Source organism: Colias philodice, chromosome 9 (assembly GCF_061535455.1).
Source record: "Colias philodice isolate Cphi_HAF_F1 chromosome 9, ilColPhil1 Martin Lab GWU primary, whole genome shotgun sequence".
Lineage (NCBI taxonomy): Eukaryota > Metazoa > Arthropoda > Insecta > Lepidoptera > Pieridae > Colias > Colias philodice.
The window spans coordinates 556,178-575,378 of NC_143094.1; the positions used below are offsets into that span (position 1 = coordinate 556,178).

The following is a 19,201-nucleotide window of genomic DNA, read 5'->3' on the forward strand; positions in this document are numbered from 1 at the left end:
TTGACCGAGGATAGACGCGTTGTTTGTACGTAGGTGGGACGCAAAGATACATTATTGATTATTATATTCTGTGTTATTTGTGTTAATCTGTAGGAATTGTTTAAACGTCAATGCCATAATAAATTGTTTTTATTTTAAACTGTCAATTGTCATAACTAAATCTGTTTTCATGGTTTCATTCGGATATTTTTTCAGTTTCTGTGTAATAATATAATATTTTCAACAATTATGAGTTCGGCAAGACAAAATGAGCTGTCTGATTTGAAATCATACATAAAAAACATCGACAAGGAAATAACTTTAATCTTGCAAAGCTTACAATGGAATCGAGGCACTCTTATTTCGGTATTTGATCTAAAATTACAATTTATAACATAATGTTGTTCTCTATGTTGTTTTTTCCTATCATCAAGTATAAAATATTCTTATTCGTTTCTAGGAAAAACCTCCTGTTACTTGTGCTTTAAATATGGCACACAAAGTACCACTTGAAAATAAAGCAAAGCATGAAGAGCAGTGCTGGCTGAAAAGTCTGGGTTATTACGCTGAAGATAAATTGTTGCCGGAACCACTGGACCCAAATGCTAATACTATAGTGAAGCTTGGTATGATCTGCTTTTGGTACTTTAATTGTGAATTCAAATAAAATTCATTGATAAAGGATTCAAATAAAATTTAGATTCACAAGAGCCTGTATCTTCTGTCCTATTTCAACTTCAAGTATTGTCTCAAAATCTCAATTCTTTCTTAATTTTTTCAGGGCCTAATGACATAAAACTCATAATAGACACTGCTTCAAATAATGATCCAAGCTTCAAAAAAGGTAAATTGGAAACTTTACATTTTTTTATATGATTAGATGAACTTAATTATAATTTATACTTTTTTTTACAGTAAAGAAATCCTGTTATTCAGTCAATACCAATTTTATTGTATCCTTTGTACTTCATACTTTGAAAAGCATAATATATAAAGTTGCATTGCGAATTTAATGCAAAAATAATTATAAAAACTACACAAATCTTTGTATTGAATAGTCACAAACATTACTTTCTATTCCCCACTAGAATTATTTATTACTAGCTGCCTTGTCAGACAATGTTTTGCTCTATTGTACCTTTTACTTTTTTTTCCATAAAAAACAAATTGGTCAAGCTATTCCTGAGTTATCAGCTTAGCAACACATTAGTTGATTCATTTTAAGTTTATTTAGTTTCTTTAGCACCGTCCCACCTTTACTTTAGCTAATACACCAAGTTGAATGGCAATAACTTGTTTTTTTTGTATAGATGTCTCATAGTTTAGTTAAAAATACTAAGTACATTTTTAATTACTAAATAATTTAGATTAGAAAATAGGAATGCGAATTTTAGCATAGATTATAACTGAACAATTGTGTGATTTCCTTAAACACTAAGGCAATGGATGGAACAAACCTGTGCCTCTCACTCTGGAGCGAGTTCAGACCACTTATACAATGGATGAGAGGCGAGCAATCCATGATGCTGTTGTTGCATCTGTACCAACCTGTCATGATCTCTCCGATCTGGCATTGTTTGAGTAAGTTCATGTTATCTACTTTATTATTGTTGTTTTTTAACCCGTGTAAATATTTACATATAGAATTGAAAAATATTAACATGAAATTAACAGTTAACTAATATAAGGTACATTATACATAGTTTATGATATTTAAAAAAATTTTTTTTTCAACACAACGATAGCTAACAACGAATTAAAGTGTTACAAAATACCCACATAAGATAATCTATTAATTTCCAATATGCAAAACAATATTATTTTCAGTGTCAATGCCGTGAAATCGGAATCGGAAGATGTAAAGAGATCTCGCACCGAGATTCTGGCAGAGTTACGTGATATGAAGAGACGACGCACCAAGTATCGGGTCGCAACTAAATCTAGGAATTACTCTGATGTCCTCCGAGATGTTATTAAAACACAGGTTTTCGTTATTGTTTCTTTTTGATGAGACTCAGTGCAAAAATTTTTTTGAAATACTTTAATGAGAGTTGCGCCGAATAGAGATTAAGCTGAACCAAATATTCAGCGCATCTCCACTTTGTTCTAGTTATTTTTTTATAATACACGTATTAAAGTAACGATTGTTTTTTTGATAAAACTACGATTATAGATACTTTGTCTCATTGAACATATAATTTTTAACATAGTTTTATAAGACTAGCGCATGGTCTATAAGAATGCGACCTCTACCATTATATTACAGAGATAGTTAGTTCAAATAATATCTAAATTTCTTAGGGGTCGAATACCCGAACAGAATGCCTAATGACTATTTAGTTTTTATGTAATAATTAATATTATTAATTTGTACTTTAGATGGAGATGTACACTGATACACAAACAGAATGTGGGCATACTTCTGACGCAAATATAAGTTCAGAATCAACAAGGAGAGATGATGACTATTCGAACATTCAAATGCATATAAAACGGGAAAGAAGTACCTCAAGACAGAGAGATTACAGTGAAAGTAGAAATGGAAATGAAAGAAATAATAATTCTGACCAAAGATATGACTCAAGAGATTCAAGATCATCCAATAGACATCATAAAAGAAAGAGAAGTAGAAGCAAAGACATTTATGAATACAGAGATAAAAGACATACTTCTTCCAATGATCGTGGTAGAGAAAAACGCGATAGGAAAGAAAAGGATGACTACAGAAAAGAAAGATCATCCAGACGAGATTATGATGACAGAACAAATAAAGAAAGTACATCTAGAAGAGAACATAATGACGGAAAAAATAAAGAAAGTACATTAAGTAGAGATGATGATGACAGAACAAATAAAAAAAGTACATCTAGAAGAGATCATGATGGCAGAACAAATAGAGACAAACACGAAGAAAGACGGGAAAACAGAAGATATAATGAAAGTCATAGAGATGAACATACAAAACGCAGTTATCATTCAGACAATAAATATGAAGGTAGAAGAAAAGATAAACATAGCAGAAATTACGACGAAAGAGTTAGAGATGAAAGACACGAAAGTGATAAATATAACAGAGATAACCAAAGTACTGATAATTATTATACAAAGGAAAGAAGGCATGATAGATCTAAACATTCAAAACGCGATTCTAATTCAAGAGAATATAGTGAAGATAACAGATATTGGAATTATGATGCAGTGAAAATTAAACAAGAAGTTGATGAAAGTCCTCATGATAGGCATGAACATACGCAGAGCGGGAATGGCTTCGAGGACCGAAATCCACAAGAGGTTATGATAAAAAAGGAGAAGGATGATTATGAATAAGAATAAAATTATTTTAAAATACTCTTTTGTTTTATTTTCTGCTCTCTGGTCAGTTAGTAAGTAATTGTCAAAAGTTTTCAGGTAATGTGTAATAAATATATTTTTTTTTAAAACGTCTATCAAAAGAAAAAGGCTTCGATTTTAAATGTCTAATTTAATTGATAGCCGATAAATATGCAATGCATAAAGCACATTCAAATAAATTCCATATTTATAATAATGTATCTAATGACAGAAATAATACCCAAACCTTTTTATGTTGCAAGGCATTGCTCAGTTTTTGTAACCGAAGTAGCCAAAGTAATTTAAGAATTTGTAATAAAAAATTGTGGTCGCAAATATTTCAAGGTCGTAATGGATCACTTGTTGGATACAAATGCATGAAATGTATACTTATTTCTCAATTAGCTAGAAATTGATACTTGACGAAAGAGAAGCGGTTTGCATAATCCATGAAAAAGTTGGTGTATTGAGTGATTAGCAGCTACTTACAATAATTATAATAAGCTTTAATAATTAATTACGACTTACAATCACTTATTGTACACTGACTATTGGTAGCATTATTGTTCATTCCAGGAATATAGACTCTTCCGGATTTTTTAAATTAAAATATTTTATCCAACATGCTTCAATATCAATGTGATATTATATTGTAACAAGAAGCCCATTTTACAATTTTCAGCAATTTTTTGCCGCCTGCGAATTGTAAAGAATAGACCAAGACTAAAACTCATCAAATTTGGCTCATCTAGTTGAAAATTAGAATTGAGAACCTCCTCCTTTTTTTTGAAGCAGGTTGAAAAAAAACCATTTTATTAAGCTATTTTCTTATAAACACGTTAGATTATAATAAATGCATTCGCAGCTCTGATAAACATCTCTTAACCGTTTTCTCTGGGCTTTAATTAGCTTAGTCAATAATAAGATAATCACTTTCATTACATCCGTTTCGTCAAATCGTCGCAAGCGGCGGAACACTAATTTCACGGCTGGTGATTCGCTGCCAAGTGCCACTTTTTGCGATACTTTTTGTACGACAAAATAAGGTGTTGACGTTGGATCTTTCACAAATTCCATGGATATTAACAAATATTGAACTTATCTCGGTACAATAAAACATAATAATACGACCATTGCTCTACAAACTGTTTAGTTACTTAAAAGAAGTTAACGGATAGTTCTTTTACATTGTTTCGTCTAAGCAAAGTGCCTACAGGAAATAGTTGCGTAAAATTTTCCCATGTTAAAATAAGACAATAATAAAAAGAAGACAGTGTGAAGAATGCAAAAGGAGTATTTACTTCGATTCGGGACGAGACCGGCGCGGCGCGGGCGCTCGCTCGCGGGGTCACCGGGTGTAGAGCAAGAGTCAGACGTCATTTAAAATGATAGATCTCATGAGCTTTCCCTTCCTATTTTTTATCATTCCTAATAACACAAATAGACAGACGCATATTTACCCTAATTCTGTTCTAATTAACTAAAACTGGATAAAAATGTACATATTTTGAAATTTTTAGCGTAGCAAAACTATTAGGTTGCTCCCTATTATGCTGGTTTGTACTTACTGCTATGCGATCTTACTGATGCATATATAGTAATACATAATATGTATTTAATATAATATTTATTTTAAACTATGTATATAAATTAAGTAGCATTTTGTTAAATGAGTTATGTATTACAAGTTAGTATAGAAGTTACTTAGTTGATTAGAATTCACTCCATCCGATGACTATATTGAGACTTTCAAAAGTTCGCTCGTCCTATTACCTAATTAAAGTTCACAATCTCTCAGACTATAAAGTTAGCAAAACAACACAACAAAACACAACAATGGCTTGTGTTGGGCACGGGGCACGGGGCAGACTGAAGGGGCACATTGAGACCTCGGGCTTCTAAAAACTCGTCAGTGAGCCCGCGACTCTGCTGTGTACTGAACGTCGCGATACCACCCGGTAGGAGCAGCTCGTTTCGGAGTTTACAATTTAACTGTGTGTATTTTATTGTGTGTGATTATGTGATGTGTGTTTGAAAGAGGATTTTTTGTTTTTGTGTTTGAAGTAAGTTTTTTGAGATATCAATTATTTTCGTAGTTTTACATTTTTATTTATTAGTTTTAATTACATTTTTCCAATCATTTAATTTTGTATTAGTTTTTTAATATTATACTTATGATTAAAAAAAGTGTCTTTTACATAGGTGTATAACTAAGATTTTCTTAATTCAATATCTTCTATTCCATGCTTCTATCACATCTTTTTTTCCTTTATATTTAAGCAATCTAGGTGAATTTTTAAAAAGATAGAGTCTCGACTCTATAAAAATAAATACATTTTTTTACGCGAGTAAATGTTTTATTTTTAAATTAAATTATAATAAAAAAATCTACTGTATGTCGTAAGTTATAAGGTCTACTCTAGGATTAATCGAAATACATAGAGCGAAATGAAAAAAAAATCACAAGTAGAAGTAGGTCTAGTTTTTGCCTTCAATTATTTCAATTACAGGTTTCAATCGCATTTCCTATTCAAATAAGTGCTATTTTGCTAAATAGTACCCATCTACTAAATTAGAAAGATAGAATAAATTATAAATATAGATCAATTTATTAAAATAATAACCCATAATTCTGTATGTATAATGTCAACAACTCTCGGTGATATTTCTCCGTAACAACCACAGAGCACGGTGTTGGCGCTAGAAAGTCTATAATTAAATTGTGATCACAGCAGCTCTATAAATTTTATTACAGACTCCGCACGCATTCTTAATTATTGTTTATCTTAACTACAGCCTTTAAATAATTTATAATAACATATTTTACAACCTATATCTTAGGAGTTAGGATTTATGCTTGTTTTCATGTACGGTTTACAACGAAAGCCGATTTACATAATTTTCATTGTATAATTAAATTTAGATGATTACAAATTACAATATTATAATGTTAAAAGCATGCTGTTAAACATTTACGGTAGTGTTGAGTGCTTGTATGTAAATCAGATATTACATAAAAATGATAGAGTAGCGACCTAGACCTAGCTGCATTGTTTAACCGACGTTCCCAAAAACGACGGAAGTTCTTAATTCGTAGTTTTTATCATAATTCATTTTTATTATGATGCACCAAGGCAAAAATAATCTTATGCTATTTACTTATTACAGGACAATTAAATGCACGATCATTTATGACGATGTTAATTAACATCATTTACTAGATATATTTTCACCGTCAAAATATCAGTTTAAAGCAGGAGCGAGAGTCTTACCTATATAATAAAAATGCGTCGGCAAATCTATATCGTCGTAGCAAAGCTGTATATTCCACTTTAAATTTCGGGATAAGATAATTAGCTCACAATTACACATGTTCTAGTGTACCGTGGTAATTGTAACGTGACGCACGCGCTTGTAACATGTAAATGTGAGCCGGGAAAAGTTGCGAGACGCGAGTGAAGCATACCAACGTATCGGACTACATCTCCATTCTGGATGTATGAACATGATGCTTGAAAATGATTCGGTAGTCGAGTTTTTAAGGACGTTTGAGATGTGCTGTAAATCATCTCATTTACAGCTTACTGATGAATATTATTTAAAATATGTATGATTATTTTTTCATGAAAATAAATTAATGATGTGACTGTTAAACTACAAATGTTATAAAATAGTACCTACATATTAGCATAATTGGCATGAGTTCTGAAACAATGTATTTCCAAAAGATAAGTAAGACCTTCTATACAAAATTACGTCAATTTTCAATTTTCTTATCTAAGTAAAGACATGTAACACACACCACTTCGTCAAGAAATTACTCCACTAAGTAAAAATACATGATTAGATTATTGTAAGAAATTAGATGCGTGCCAACACAAGTGTTTGTTTTCACCGCATGGCAATCAGACGAGCGTGCTGCCACAATAAGTGCTGGCCTTAATAACACGCTGCGAAAGGATCATTATCTAGTTATATGGAACTCTATGTGCTTATTAGGAGTCTGTAAACTGATCATACATGCATTTTCTCGCATATAATCTATGATAGTCGTGTCTTTTTGCTAATGAGACGCTTTCAAGCTTCCTCGTCAATGTGTTTATTACGTGCTTAAGCCATCATCTACGTTTATTATACTAAATAACTATTCGTGTACAATATTATAAAACAATTTAAGATATTTAAGATCTTTTAAATATATTTTAAATTGACATAAACGTATAGATAGATATCCTGTGACTTTTACCTCCAAACTCTCTCTGTAAGAATACTTGAGTTTAATAATGTTGTAATTATGTATTATGTTTTTTATCAATCTTTTCTATATCGTATTATAGAACTTTAATATTACGGAAGTAGGTATCTACTAGTGGTTTTATCATTTAGTTCCCAGCGGCACCTCCCACGGCGGACGCAAAAACATTCGAAGTACGCACACAGAGCCTTTGTTACGAACTTCGTGCACGCGATAACACTTAGAACATGTATCGTTATCAAAGTATATCTTCTAAGGTATAATAATTAAATAAAATTTATTTCGTTTAAATCAAAATACATTGTATACCCAGATTTTAGATTATTTGATATGTTATCTATTTATTTTGGAGCAATTTATTCTGATTAAGAAGTTATGTCAATTTTAGATAATGTTATATTAATAATGCATATACATATATTATGATAATTATAAATAAATGCACTTTTACGATTGTCGCAGTAGAAATGTCTAAATAATTAAAGTATCAGCTATGATAACGGATAGGGTAATAAAATAAAACAAGATTAAATAATCTAAATATTTATTTTTCCACACAAAAATTATGAATATACATACAAACAAAAATAATTGGATAAACCGCGCTCCTATTTTCAGGCACCCTATTGACTTCCTATTGAATAATCGGATTAATATTATTCAATGCATGTCATACATTATTGTTCCACAAAATTAATGAGTACAATAGATGTTTTTTCCAATGGCAAAATACATTGATTTCATAGAACAAAGCTGTGAGAGAGTGCCGAACAAAAGACGTCAACGCGTCGCTGCGTACATCTGCTCTGTAACGGTATAGAGGCAAATTAAGATTTAACTCCGCAAGTCATTAAAATAATTACACGAAATTGTATCATACCATACTACCGACTATTGTTTATTATGTGGCATTACATTTAATAGTTGGAGTTTTATTACCACGAGCTTACATGCATTCATTAGTAGAATCAGTTTTAGAAAAATATAGAAATGAATTGAAATCATTTTTGGTGTCGAAGGCCTATCAAGCATATTAAATGCTTGATATTCTGGACATATAGGTTTGGTTTCTACTAGATTTATATCGTTAGAACCCTGTAATGCTAACCAACACCAAAGAGGCGGTATCTATTAATGATTTTACCTTAAAAAGTAACGTCCGTCCGATACAATCTGTGTCCTGCGCATCCGTCGAGGGGCGCGTGATTTTTTATAAACAATCGTGCACACAAATATCACGCTTATTCCTATAAATATAAGGTATAAAAGGTTAAGGTTTACTATTCCAAATTAATGTTAAGGATGTTCTAACCGTTTTTAATAATAGGGATTGAATTTTTATTCAACTCGAGGAAAAAAAACGCTAAAAGGAATACTATAATATGGTGTGTAACGGTATATTGTATTTTTTTTGTCTTGGTATCATATTTTTATCAGTTCCATTAGTTTTATCCCCTTATTAACTATAGTCCCTGTCGGACCATATTGATATCAGCAAAAATTTACACCATTTGCCTTTTGTTTTTTCATTGTTTGAAACAAAGTACCTAAACAGCGCGACTCTATGATTTCTATTCTTTCCTTACTTGAGACGATAATGATTATTTATTTTCACCTCAGTTGATTCTAATACGATAGATATGTCTCTTGAGAAATTAAATTTTATATTTTCAATTCATGTACCTTTAGGTAGAATACTTTCCCAAAATAACAGAAACCACAAATTCAATGCGGATTTGCGTTACGACTCCATAATCTTGTCTATTTTTAGTTTTCTCTTTTATGTCGAAATTCGAGTATTGTGCGGCATATTCTGAACAATGGAGTATTTACGGCATCGTGGATAATTCAGCGGTAGCATGCGCGGGCGCACACAATGGGGCGGCGATTGCCGGTAATCGACGATACAGATATTATCCTCAATTAATTGGGATTGTGTGGACGGTTTATAGCAATTTTATGAACTTGTTTTATTGATCCAAAATCAGGGAATAGGGTTCATAATGTCTATTGGGGCCGTTATTTGAATTTTGAAATCACAGAATTAAATGTTAAAGGGAACTTTTGTAGGAACTTTTAGACGATTATCCATTTGCGTAGTGTACTTTGAAAATTATTTAAGAGAAGTAAACTTGACTAATAATAGTTAGTACTTTCATGCAGCGCAAGACTATCATAAAATAAGTCAGTCTGCCCGTGGGCCGTGACAATGCCTGCTGTAAAGTGTTCGAAATGTGGAATAAATCGGGCTAGAAGAATTTTATGTCTAAACTTTTCCTTTAAACCAATGTAGATACTTTAGTGACTATAAAAAGAGATTAGACTCGACCAATAAAATGAATATACTACACATCAGAGTCAATCTCTTATCACATACCGCACCATAAAGAGAAATATTCATATCGACTCTATTTATATAACTTTATTAATAAACGCGATGAACATTCAAAGCCAGCTTTATAAGCTCATTAAAGCTTGCGCATAAAGCTAACTTGTGGTTTGTTTACGAGAGATCGGGTTACGCATGCGCGCGATTTGATCTGTAATGTTCATTCCGATTATAATAATGATTGCTCGTTCATATGGTTATGATCTTTTTACAATGTATCGGTATCATTCTAATAATAAGAATATTTACTACTAGTAAAGTATTATATTATCTGTGATTATACAAAGAGCATTGAGCAAGCTATAATTACTATGCGTGCTATAAAATATACCTACCTATATTATAACAACATACCATGACTACACAAGTTGAATAAATTAATTATAACTTTCTGTTACAGTTATGCATGGATATCAATAATTTCATCTGCAATAGAACGTATAAAAACAGCATTTTAATAACAATACGTTTTATCATGGAATTTTTTACGTGTGTCTATCAAATATAGATCCGTTATAACAGCATCTAGACATTTGTACCAATTCATCACGCCGCTCGACAATGACTGAGTGACGTTTACAACTTGATATAAATAAAGTGCACAATGGTACTGTTAGTTTATCTATTGCGCTTTTCGATTGTGTGGTCCAAGGGATGAAATGACTAATAAGAGAGCGTTAGATACGTTGCAATAAATTCTTTGAAGATTGTATGTAATGGAAATGGCTAAGCAAAATAAAAGCTTTTTTCAACACCTTACCAATTCAAATTTTAACGTTTTAGTAACTCAAGAGCTTTAAGTTACTAATAATTTAAAATTTGAATGGATAAGATTTTAGCAAAAGCTTTTATTCTCCAAAAGTTGCTCTACTCTACCAATACACTTCACTAAAAAAATAGGAAATTTTTAAACAATTACATAATTTCGGTTTCTGATTACTAAATGAAAATCGCTGTACGTTCAAAACTTGTACGTTCATTCGATTGCGTACTGTACAGCGCAAGTTTATGGGTGTCGAAGGGAAGATGACAATACAAGGGAATTCGAGTGTGACGGACTTTGACAATGCCCTCAACGGTTTCTAATCTCAATAATATGCGTGTATAATATTATAGTTCAGGTATTACAGGGCTGCCACTGTCCCATTTTAATATTATTTGAACGTAATATTAAAATGTATATTATTTCTGTTAGCTTAAAGTATTTCAATAAAACTTCTGCGCTTGATTTCTTTAACCTGTTAGTAAAACCTAAAATTATGTATTTTATAAGCATTGAATTAATTAATAATTTCGGCAACTTATGACAAATCTAACAATTTAATAATAAATTTATTTTTTTATCTACAGCAAGCAATGGGGATTAATAATGCTATAGGTTTTTTAATGCAAGTATGTATTAAGTAATTATTACAACCCGTAAAATGGTTCGATTTTCAAAGGTGTTTTTAAGATATTATTAATTAAATAGATAAATTCAAATTCAAATTATATTTATTTGCAAGAATGTAGTTACAAATTATAGATGTTTTTAATTACAATATTATGTGGCTAATACATTCTACCCATTGATTGGGTGTGCAAATATATATTATTCTATTCGTGTAGCAACCCTTGTGCAAAATGCTCCTGTAAATCCTTTGTCAAGCTACATGTATGTGTGTGTGTTGGTGTAATTTTAATTACAGTAGGGCTCTCTACGCTTCAATTATTTTCTATAATGTTATGAATTAATAAGATTTATGTGTTGCGTAACTCTTTCACACGTCAGGGGTGGAATATAATGAAACGTTATATTTTATTTGTTAAAAGTTTATTTTCGTTAGATCATTGTTTGGGATTCCCGGTGTCATTGACTTCCAGATCAGAGAAATTCACAGATGAATACATGCTTATTTTATTTATATTAAATGCATAATACATATTTAGATAAAAATAATGTTATCAAACAGTAGACTTGCATAATTAAACCATTTGATTTAATTCGTGAAAAACAAAATAGATATTTTTAATAAATACCTTTCTAATTTGAATATTTAAATATAATTTGCCGTTACAATATTATAAAAGTACTAATATGCTTTTCGTGAATGACCTATCGATCCCAATATATTAAAAAAATCTAGAATAATCTACATATGTTTCAAAAATACTATAGCGGTAGATATCTATAACAATGGATCTCAAATAACCCACATCTAACGATCATCAATAGCATCATATTTTATTCACATATCCAAAGGAGTGCGCCTAAAATCAAGAGAAAGTATTAGTTCGTGAAACCAGTTTATAAAAATGTTAAATATAATGCAGGTCGGCCCACAATGCTGGCCATTAATCTAAAGCCGGGTATCCACTTAGGTTCGCCGTGGATTGCGAACACTGTGTGCTCCGCGAACGTGAACGTGTACAGTGTACACACTTAGGCTGCAACATCAGTGCTCCTGTCGGAGCGCTAAATTCCGCGCTCCGGTCTCCAGTAGACACACGACAGACGGTCGGTGCAAACATGCCGCCTCCAGAATTAGTAGGAAGTGCAGCTTATATTTTGATACATTATATTGTGATGGAATACAAACAACCTCCTCGATTTTGGCAAGCTAATATGTATAAGGGAAGAAGAAATAATGAAATAATGCATATATTCATCATTTCATCGGACCACTCCATGTTCGCGAACTTAACAAACACACGCTCGCGTCCACGAACAAACTGCGCTCCCCTTTGAGTTCGCGCAAAAAACCGCTTCCGGAGCGCTCCGCCGTGCTCCGATCGTGCTCCAGTCGCGCTCCGCGATCACGACGTATCCATTATGTTTGGTTTGCAGAGCGGGCGCGTTCGCAAACCACGGCGAACCTAAGTGGATACCCGGCTTAACTGACAACAACAAACCCCGCTCGGTTTTAAATTACACAAAACTTGTATTAGGAAGTCTCATTTGATATGTTATTTTTAACCGTATCTATTATTATTATTCCGAAAGCTTAAATATAAAACTGTTCATTGCTGCTTCATGCAAAAACTAATAAATAGATTTCGCATTGAACAACAAGACATAAGTACGTAATATTCTTAAGGTGATGAATTAATTTTTCTAACATTTACGGCCCTTTTTAAACCTTCGTAATTTTTATATTATTAAAGTTGTCGTGATGAAAATTCTTGACAAGAAAGTTCAATAGTAACACAATACGTCTACCGTTTTAGAAACATGATTCCATGATATTTTCTCGATAGAAAAAAAATACAAAGTTCTCATTGTTATTTTTTTTTAATCTCTGGCATCTTCAAAATAACAAACGTAAAGTTACGACTTTTTGGATATTAACTATAAAATATACAACCTATACGTCTACCGTTTTAGAATTTTGAAATATGCGATTGTTTTGAAATAAACAAGAAATACTTGAAATTAGCGCCTGACCAGCCAATATAGCGAGAGCCGCCCTGTACCTTCCTACCCCGATCGCTGCACGAGTCATTCCCGCTACGGCCGTCACACGGGGAACTTGTGTCGCTCGCGCAATCGTAAAAAAGGGTGACAACACGATAAGACAAAATGAGACAAATGGGGACAATAAAGAAAATAAGAAGAAGAAACATAAAGGTTGGAGGAAAAAGAATGCTTACAATTGGAACAAATTAATGAAGTAAGTTGGTTTTATTTTAAATTTGATGATAATTGTATTATAGACGATGTTTGATATGTACCCCTGTTTTAAGTACATAACGAATGTGTAAGATTTTTTCATTTATAGCATAAATAATCTTTTCAGAAATCCGGAATCCAGAAGGAAAATAAACCCACTGATTGTTCACAATGTGAACCCACTCCTTCGTAAGTACCTTTATTCAGTCAAAAATGTATGTTATCAACGCTCTACTGGTTTTATCGCATGATTCCATTTTTAGCAAAAGTGCAAAGAAATAAAAAATCATGGTGAACTTAGTGGAAGTATGGTGGACGTAATATGGAATTATGGAACAGGAGCTCGTTGGAGTAGTATTATATTTTAAAAAAATACGAAAAAACAAGAATTTCTTAGTAGGTGGTAGATAAGTATGTTGTATAAAGAATTTGATGTTGATATTTATTTCATTTATACTTACTACACCTGTGCGGGAAATTGCTTAGTACTAAAACAGGTTTATATTCATATTTACATAGTAATATGTGAGTTTTCATTTCGAAAAATTTTGTGTAAGTATATTAAATTGAGTTCCTGGATGATCTGGAAACACAATTGGGCCCGGAGGATGGCGCTGCAGTCACTCCTCCTAATCACATGAACCGATTTGGATGAATATTTGTGTGCACATTTCATTGTTGTGGGATGATTGGTTGATTCGTTTTCACATTAGCTAATATTATGTATTTTTGTTGTTAGAAAGTAAACTTAATTTAATGTTTATAATACATTATTATTGGTATAAATAAGCCAGTGTTCGTCTCACATTGCTGTACCTGCCTACCTATCCTACCAGGGCCTAACTTTGTTCTGGCTATTTTATTTTGATTATTTGTAATGAATAATTACAATTATAATAGAGTGCAAAAAATAAATACATGCAGCGTCAATATATTTTGTGTTTTTTTTAAACATTTTTTTTATTTAAAAAAATATCATTCCGACCGCGGCTTTGCCCGCGTGGAATTAGGTTATATCGTGAATCCTGTTTTATCCCACAGAAGTGTTCAGTTCGGATAAAAAGTATCCTATGTGTAAATCCAGGCAATTAGCTATATTTTATCAAAATTGGTAATGTAGTCTTGACGTGATTAAGTAACAATTAACAAAAAAATATACAAATTAACATCCAAAGTTTCGCATCAGTTTTACTGTATTAGCGATATCTTCCACTCTTGACTTTGACTGAGAAGAATTAGGGTTTATAACTTCTTTCAGAAATAGTACCTTTCATTTCTGGGCATGATGTAATATCTACGTCAGCATCAAATTCTATCTAAATCAATTCAGTAGTCCGCGTAATTAGGTACCATTTCATTTTTTCAGAATAACAATATTTTTTGTTATTTTAAAGATTATTTATAACCTGTATTATTTTGTAATAAAGTAAACATTACGAAATAATAATAATTAATAATTATTAATAATGTCTAAGTAGTTGTTAAAAAGAAGATAATTTTGTGTTTATAAGCAAGAAAATAAAACCAATAAATCAACAATTAAATATATGTATAACAATATTATAACTGTATGACGACTCCATACATGTTTGTCCCGAGTCGGCCAGCGGCAGCGCGGCGAGTATGCAAGAATGACTTCGCGCACACTCGCGTTCGCGATAGCGAGCTATTAGACTCCGCCCGCCAAGCAGTGGATTTTTTTTTGTGTATCATCTTAATTGGACAAAACTATAATAATTAGGTAGGTTAAAATTAAATAGGTTAACTCTACATCACTCTATTCTATGACATTGCATAAATAGTTCCATCCTTCGCATAAAATTGAAAGATAAATAAATTATGGCTAAATGTTATTTGCATTATTTTTTTTCGAATTTGAAATCAATTTTAAGCTTTTATCGTAAAAATGCATAGGTATTTGCATTGCCAAATCTTAATGGTATTTTAAGACTAATAGTGTAACGGTTTGAACAATTTTTAATCAAGTTCGAGACGGTCACTTATAATCTGACATATAAATAATTTAAAATTTATTTTAAATCGGAATACCTAGTTTAATTATATTTATGTTGTAGGATCTTAAGTCACACATACATTGAAAGAAAGATAAAGTTTATTGCATGCCTTCAATTTAAAAGCATGTACAAAAAAAAAACTTTCTTAGGAAGCAGTAAAGCGATTGGATTACGGTTAATTCTAATGTATTCGATAATTAATAGTGTTTGTTTCAGTAGTCCGCATTTACAACCTTTAATTTTACTACTTAAGGAAATAAACCATTCCTTTAATGTCATTAAAATTTAAATGGAGAGTTATAAATTAACAGTTTGCTGAAAATTTCTGAGCGAAATAAAAAGCACTCACGAATCACGATCGAAATATAATGGAAATCTACCACTTTTTAACGAATGCAATGCAGTCGAAGTTACTTTTAAATAAGTCAACATTTCCAAACGGGTATACATAATACAGATTTCCTCATTAGAGTGAAATGCGACGAATCAAAAATATAATGCACATTTCCTTGGGCGAGAGGGTCGTTACCTGGAGTACGGTATAACATGTAAGTGAGAGCTTCATTCACGTCCATCAGCCCGTGCATCTAAACTGCTTTGAACTTTAAAGGTCTGCGTGTAATGGACTTTACTTTCAATGCACAACGTGAAGGAGATTGTTGGAACTTAGGGCGGCGGGTGAAATAGAATTTCATATTTAGAATGTTGATTTCTAAATTTAACAAAATTTGTGCGTATATATATTTTATATTCTTACACATAACTACTTATAGATAGCTACTGTAGTCTGTAGCAATATGGTAATACGCATAAAGTACCTACGCTGTCTCATCCCACGTGGTCTAACTATAATAATATGGTAAACTAGCTGTGCCCGCGACTTCGTCCGCGTGGAATAGTGACTGCATAGTAGGTAGTTACTACTTAACTTTTATTGAATAAACACGTACTACCATAAATAATTAAACGAACTGTTAGTAAAATTTATTACTAAACTCAGCTAAAAAATAAAAATAAATTCCTTCCTTGTATGGATGTTTTTGACAATATATATAACCGTTTCTACGAAAAATCTATTTTTTCATTCGTTGATCTCAAAAATAAAAATTCCAATCACCAGAACGACAGGAAATTTTAATAATTTATTTTTAATTGTGTTTTGCACAATTTTGTTAAATTACGACTTGATGAAAATTTTGTTCGTGGTCGTCGTCGTTGGTAAGGTGAACAAATCCTTATCAAAACATCATACGCTTAAGACAATAATTAGTATCGATAGCGGATTCTATTCCTTTGCGTTTTGACGTTTGTCTCAGCGCTCAGATCTTTCCTGTCTCACGCCGTAGTAACTAAACCGTTTAGACCGTGCAATAAAAATTAAATAAAAAAAAACTCAACGCAACGAAGAAAAGTGCATAGAAAAAGGAAAAAATGTTGTGTGGTTTTATGAAACCACGGTAAAAGTGAAACTTAGGCACAAAATTATCGTATTTGTACGATAATGACTCCGAACACTGCTTTATACCTACTCGGCAGCCGACCGTCACGCGACATGCGCTACACAGACCAAAAAGTTTGAGACGATGTAATAAAAGTTTCACTAATTTTACAAACTTCCCGAAGATCTTTAAAAATAAATACCATTTTAAATATTTATAAAAATAAAAAAACAAAGTCATCGGGGCTGCCATACCATCATTATCATATCATATACAATTATATTTTTTTATAATGGTACTTAATTTTAAAGATCGTCGGGAAGTTTGTAAAATTATTATTTATTCCTTTTCCTTCGTTGCGTTGGGTTTTTCTTTTTAATTTTTAAATTTTTAACTTCGGTTTCTTATTTTCATGTGATATTTTCAAGTGAGCGAGACCTACCTCTACCTCCATATTACATTCCTACATCATATTGATATCTATAAGTTTGTTGCTCCTTGACATCTTTTAAGTTGGGCCGTAACCGTGCACAAATTGTAATGGATCACAGTGGCAAAAGAAGTGGTATCTTTAGGAAAAAAAATTGCCAAGAGCCAGGCCTATGTGGCTTTGAGTAGAGTTCAAAATTTCCAGGGTGTGGCTATCCTCTCGCTCCCATATCCCCCTCTTCTTTCACAGACTTTCAACCCTTCTCTTTCCACACCTAGTAAATGGCAGAACCGATTTTGATGTAAACCATATTATCTAATTATACCTATATGTACACGTCATATCCTGTCGTTTGATGCTCCATTTGGTTTATTTATCTAACCACTGTCACCCCTAAATGTAATAAACGGATGAACCGATTTCGATAAAACACGTTGCTCTTTTATATTTTGATATGCCGCTTGAGTATATTATTTGACCACATTCGATTATTGTTCATTCCCACTTTCACCGCTGTAATCTAATAAATGGATAAACCGAATTGGATAAAAATATAACTAATATTTTTTCCCACATTCCCACTTTTACCTCTATATACCTAGGTATAATAAATGGATGAACCGATTTTGATACACTTTATCTAAGAACCAGCGCCGGAAAATATGCTGCCTAACACGCATCTAATTCTTATTACCTGTTAGCGAGCTACGGTGGCACAAACAGACAAACATAGCGGTCAAACACTTATCACCCATCTTTTTGATGGTTAAAAATGGTTAAAAGGGGTTAAAAATATAATACGACATAATTTAAAGGACATTTTATGTATAAAATTTACCTAGAAGTAAGCATAATTCTAATTTGACCCCTTCCCCCCCTACTACCTCAGCTTACCCCCCCACCCTTGGGGACTTTCGATATGATCACCTGGACATTTATAAGGAATAATTACTGTAGCGTATAACAGATAACTTACGTTTTATCGTACACTGTATAGTGTACAATAGAATGCCTTTGCAAATGTTCGCCGTGAATACTTAAATGTTCATAACTTTTTTATTTACAAACCGATTAACATGAAATAAACACTTAATGTTAAATGAAGATTACCACAATATATTAGTGAAAACCGCATCTAAATCGGATAAGCCGTTTCTGAGATTAGCGTGCACAAACATACAGACAAACAGACAAAAAAAATTATAACTACAGTTTTGGGTTTGAGATCGATTTAATAATAACCCCTGCTATTTTTTTTACATATTTTCATTGTACAGACATCACTTTTCTAGAATTTTATTATAATATGTATTGAATATTGATTGACCACGCGCAAGGTTACTAATTTCCACTACATCCTCACGCAAATCGTCAATTTTTATGAACATTGAATCTGTAAATAAAAAAAAATCAAAAGATAAGTGTACCTAATTTTAATAAAAAGCTACTAACAAATAATGTTTTATCAAGAACTAAAGTGACCTTCTTTGGGCGTATAATATAGTCTTGTAAAAGTTATACATGATAAAAATAAAATTTCATCATTTTCTTATTTTGTCATAACTTTAACTAATTAAAAACATGAGTCTAACTATATAATTATAAAGATTTTTAAAAATGTAACCAATGAACACAATCACTGTTATCTACTATTACCCAAAGAGAATACAAATACTACGTTTCTTACCTATATAACTGTAACTAACATCAAATAA

The 19,201-nt window shown here is 31.9% G+C and overlaps 2 protein-coding genes across 3 annotated transcripts in view; both read left to right on the top strand.

The window, feature by feature from the left end:
- The first annotated feature begins 148 nt into the window (after positions 1-148).
- Positions 149-3,327, top strand: LOC149485543 (uncharacterized). Its single transcript, XM_089698797.1, has 6 exons — positions 149-345; positions 440-605; positions 761-823; positions 1,419-1,560; positions 1,807-1,963; positions 2,359-3,327. Exons 1-6 carry the CDS (start codon positions 229-231, stop codon positions 3,304-3,306), a joined length of 1,593 nt encoding a protein of 530 aa, XP_089554923.1. The 5' UTR covers positions 149-228; the 3' UTR covers positions 3,307-3,327.
- Positions 3,328-5,205: 1,878 nt separating this feature from the next.
- The window catches only part of sprt (PDZ domain-containing protein sprite), a 54,427-nt gene continuing 40,431 nt past the window's right edge, over positions 5,206-19,201 (top strand). For both annotated transcript variants that reach the window (XM_089698800.1, XM_089698801.1), the window contains exon 1: positions 5,206-5,363. The gene's annotated coding sequence lies outside the window, so the exon portion shown is untranslated. The remainder of the gene's footprint in view (positions 5,364-19,201) is intronic.

What these genes read in the sequence shown, in the direction of transcription:
- LOC149485543 (XM_089698797.1), top strand. Translation starts at nt 229, where the DNA reads ATGAGTTCGGCAAGACAAAATGAGCTGTCTGATTTGAAATCATACATA. An exon ending in TGATCCAAGCTTCAAAAAAG is followed by an intron (nt 824 to 1,418) that starts GTAAATTGGAAA and finishes TTAAACACTAAG; the next exon opens with GCAATGGATGGAACAAACCT. An exon ending in TCCGATCTGGCATTGTTTGA is followed by an intron (nt 1,561 to 1,806) that starts GTAAGTTCATGT and finishes TATTATTTTCAG; the next exon opens with TGTCAATGCCGTGAAATCGG.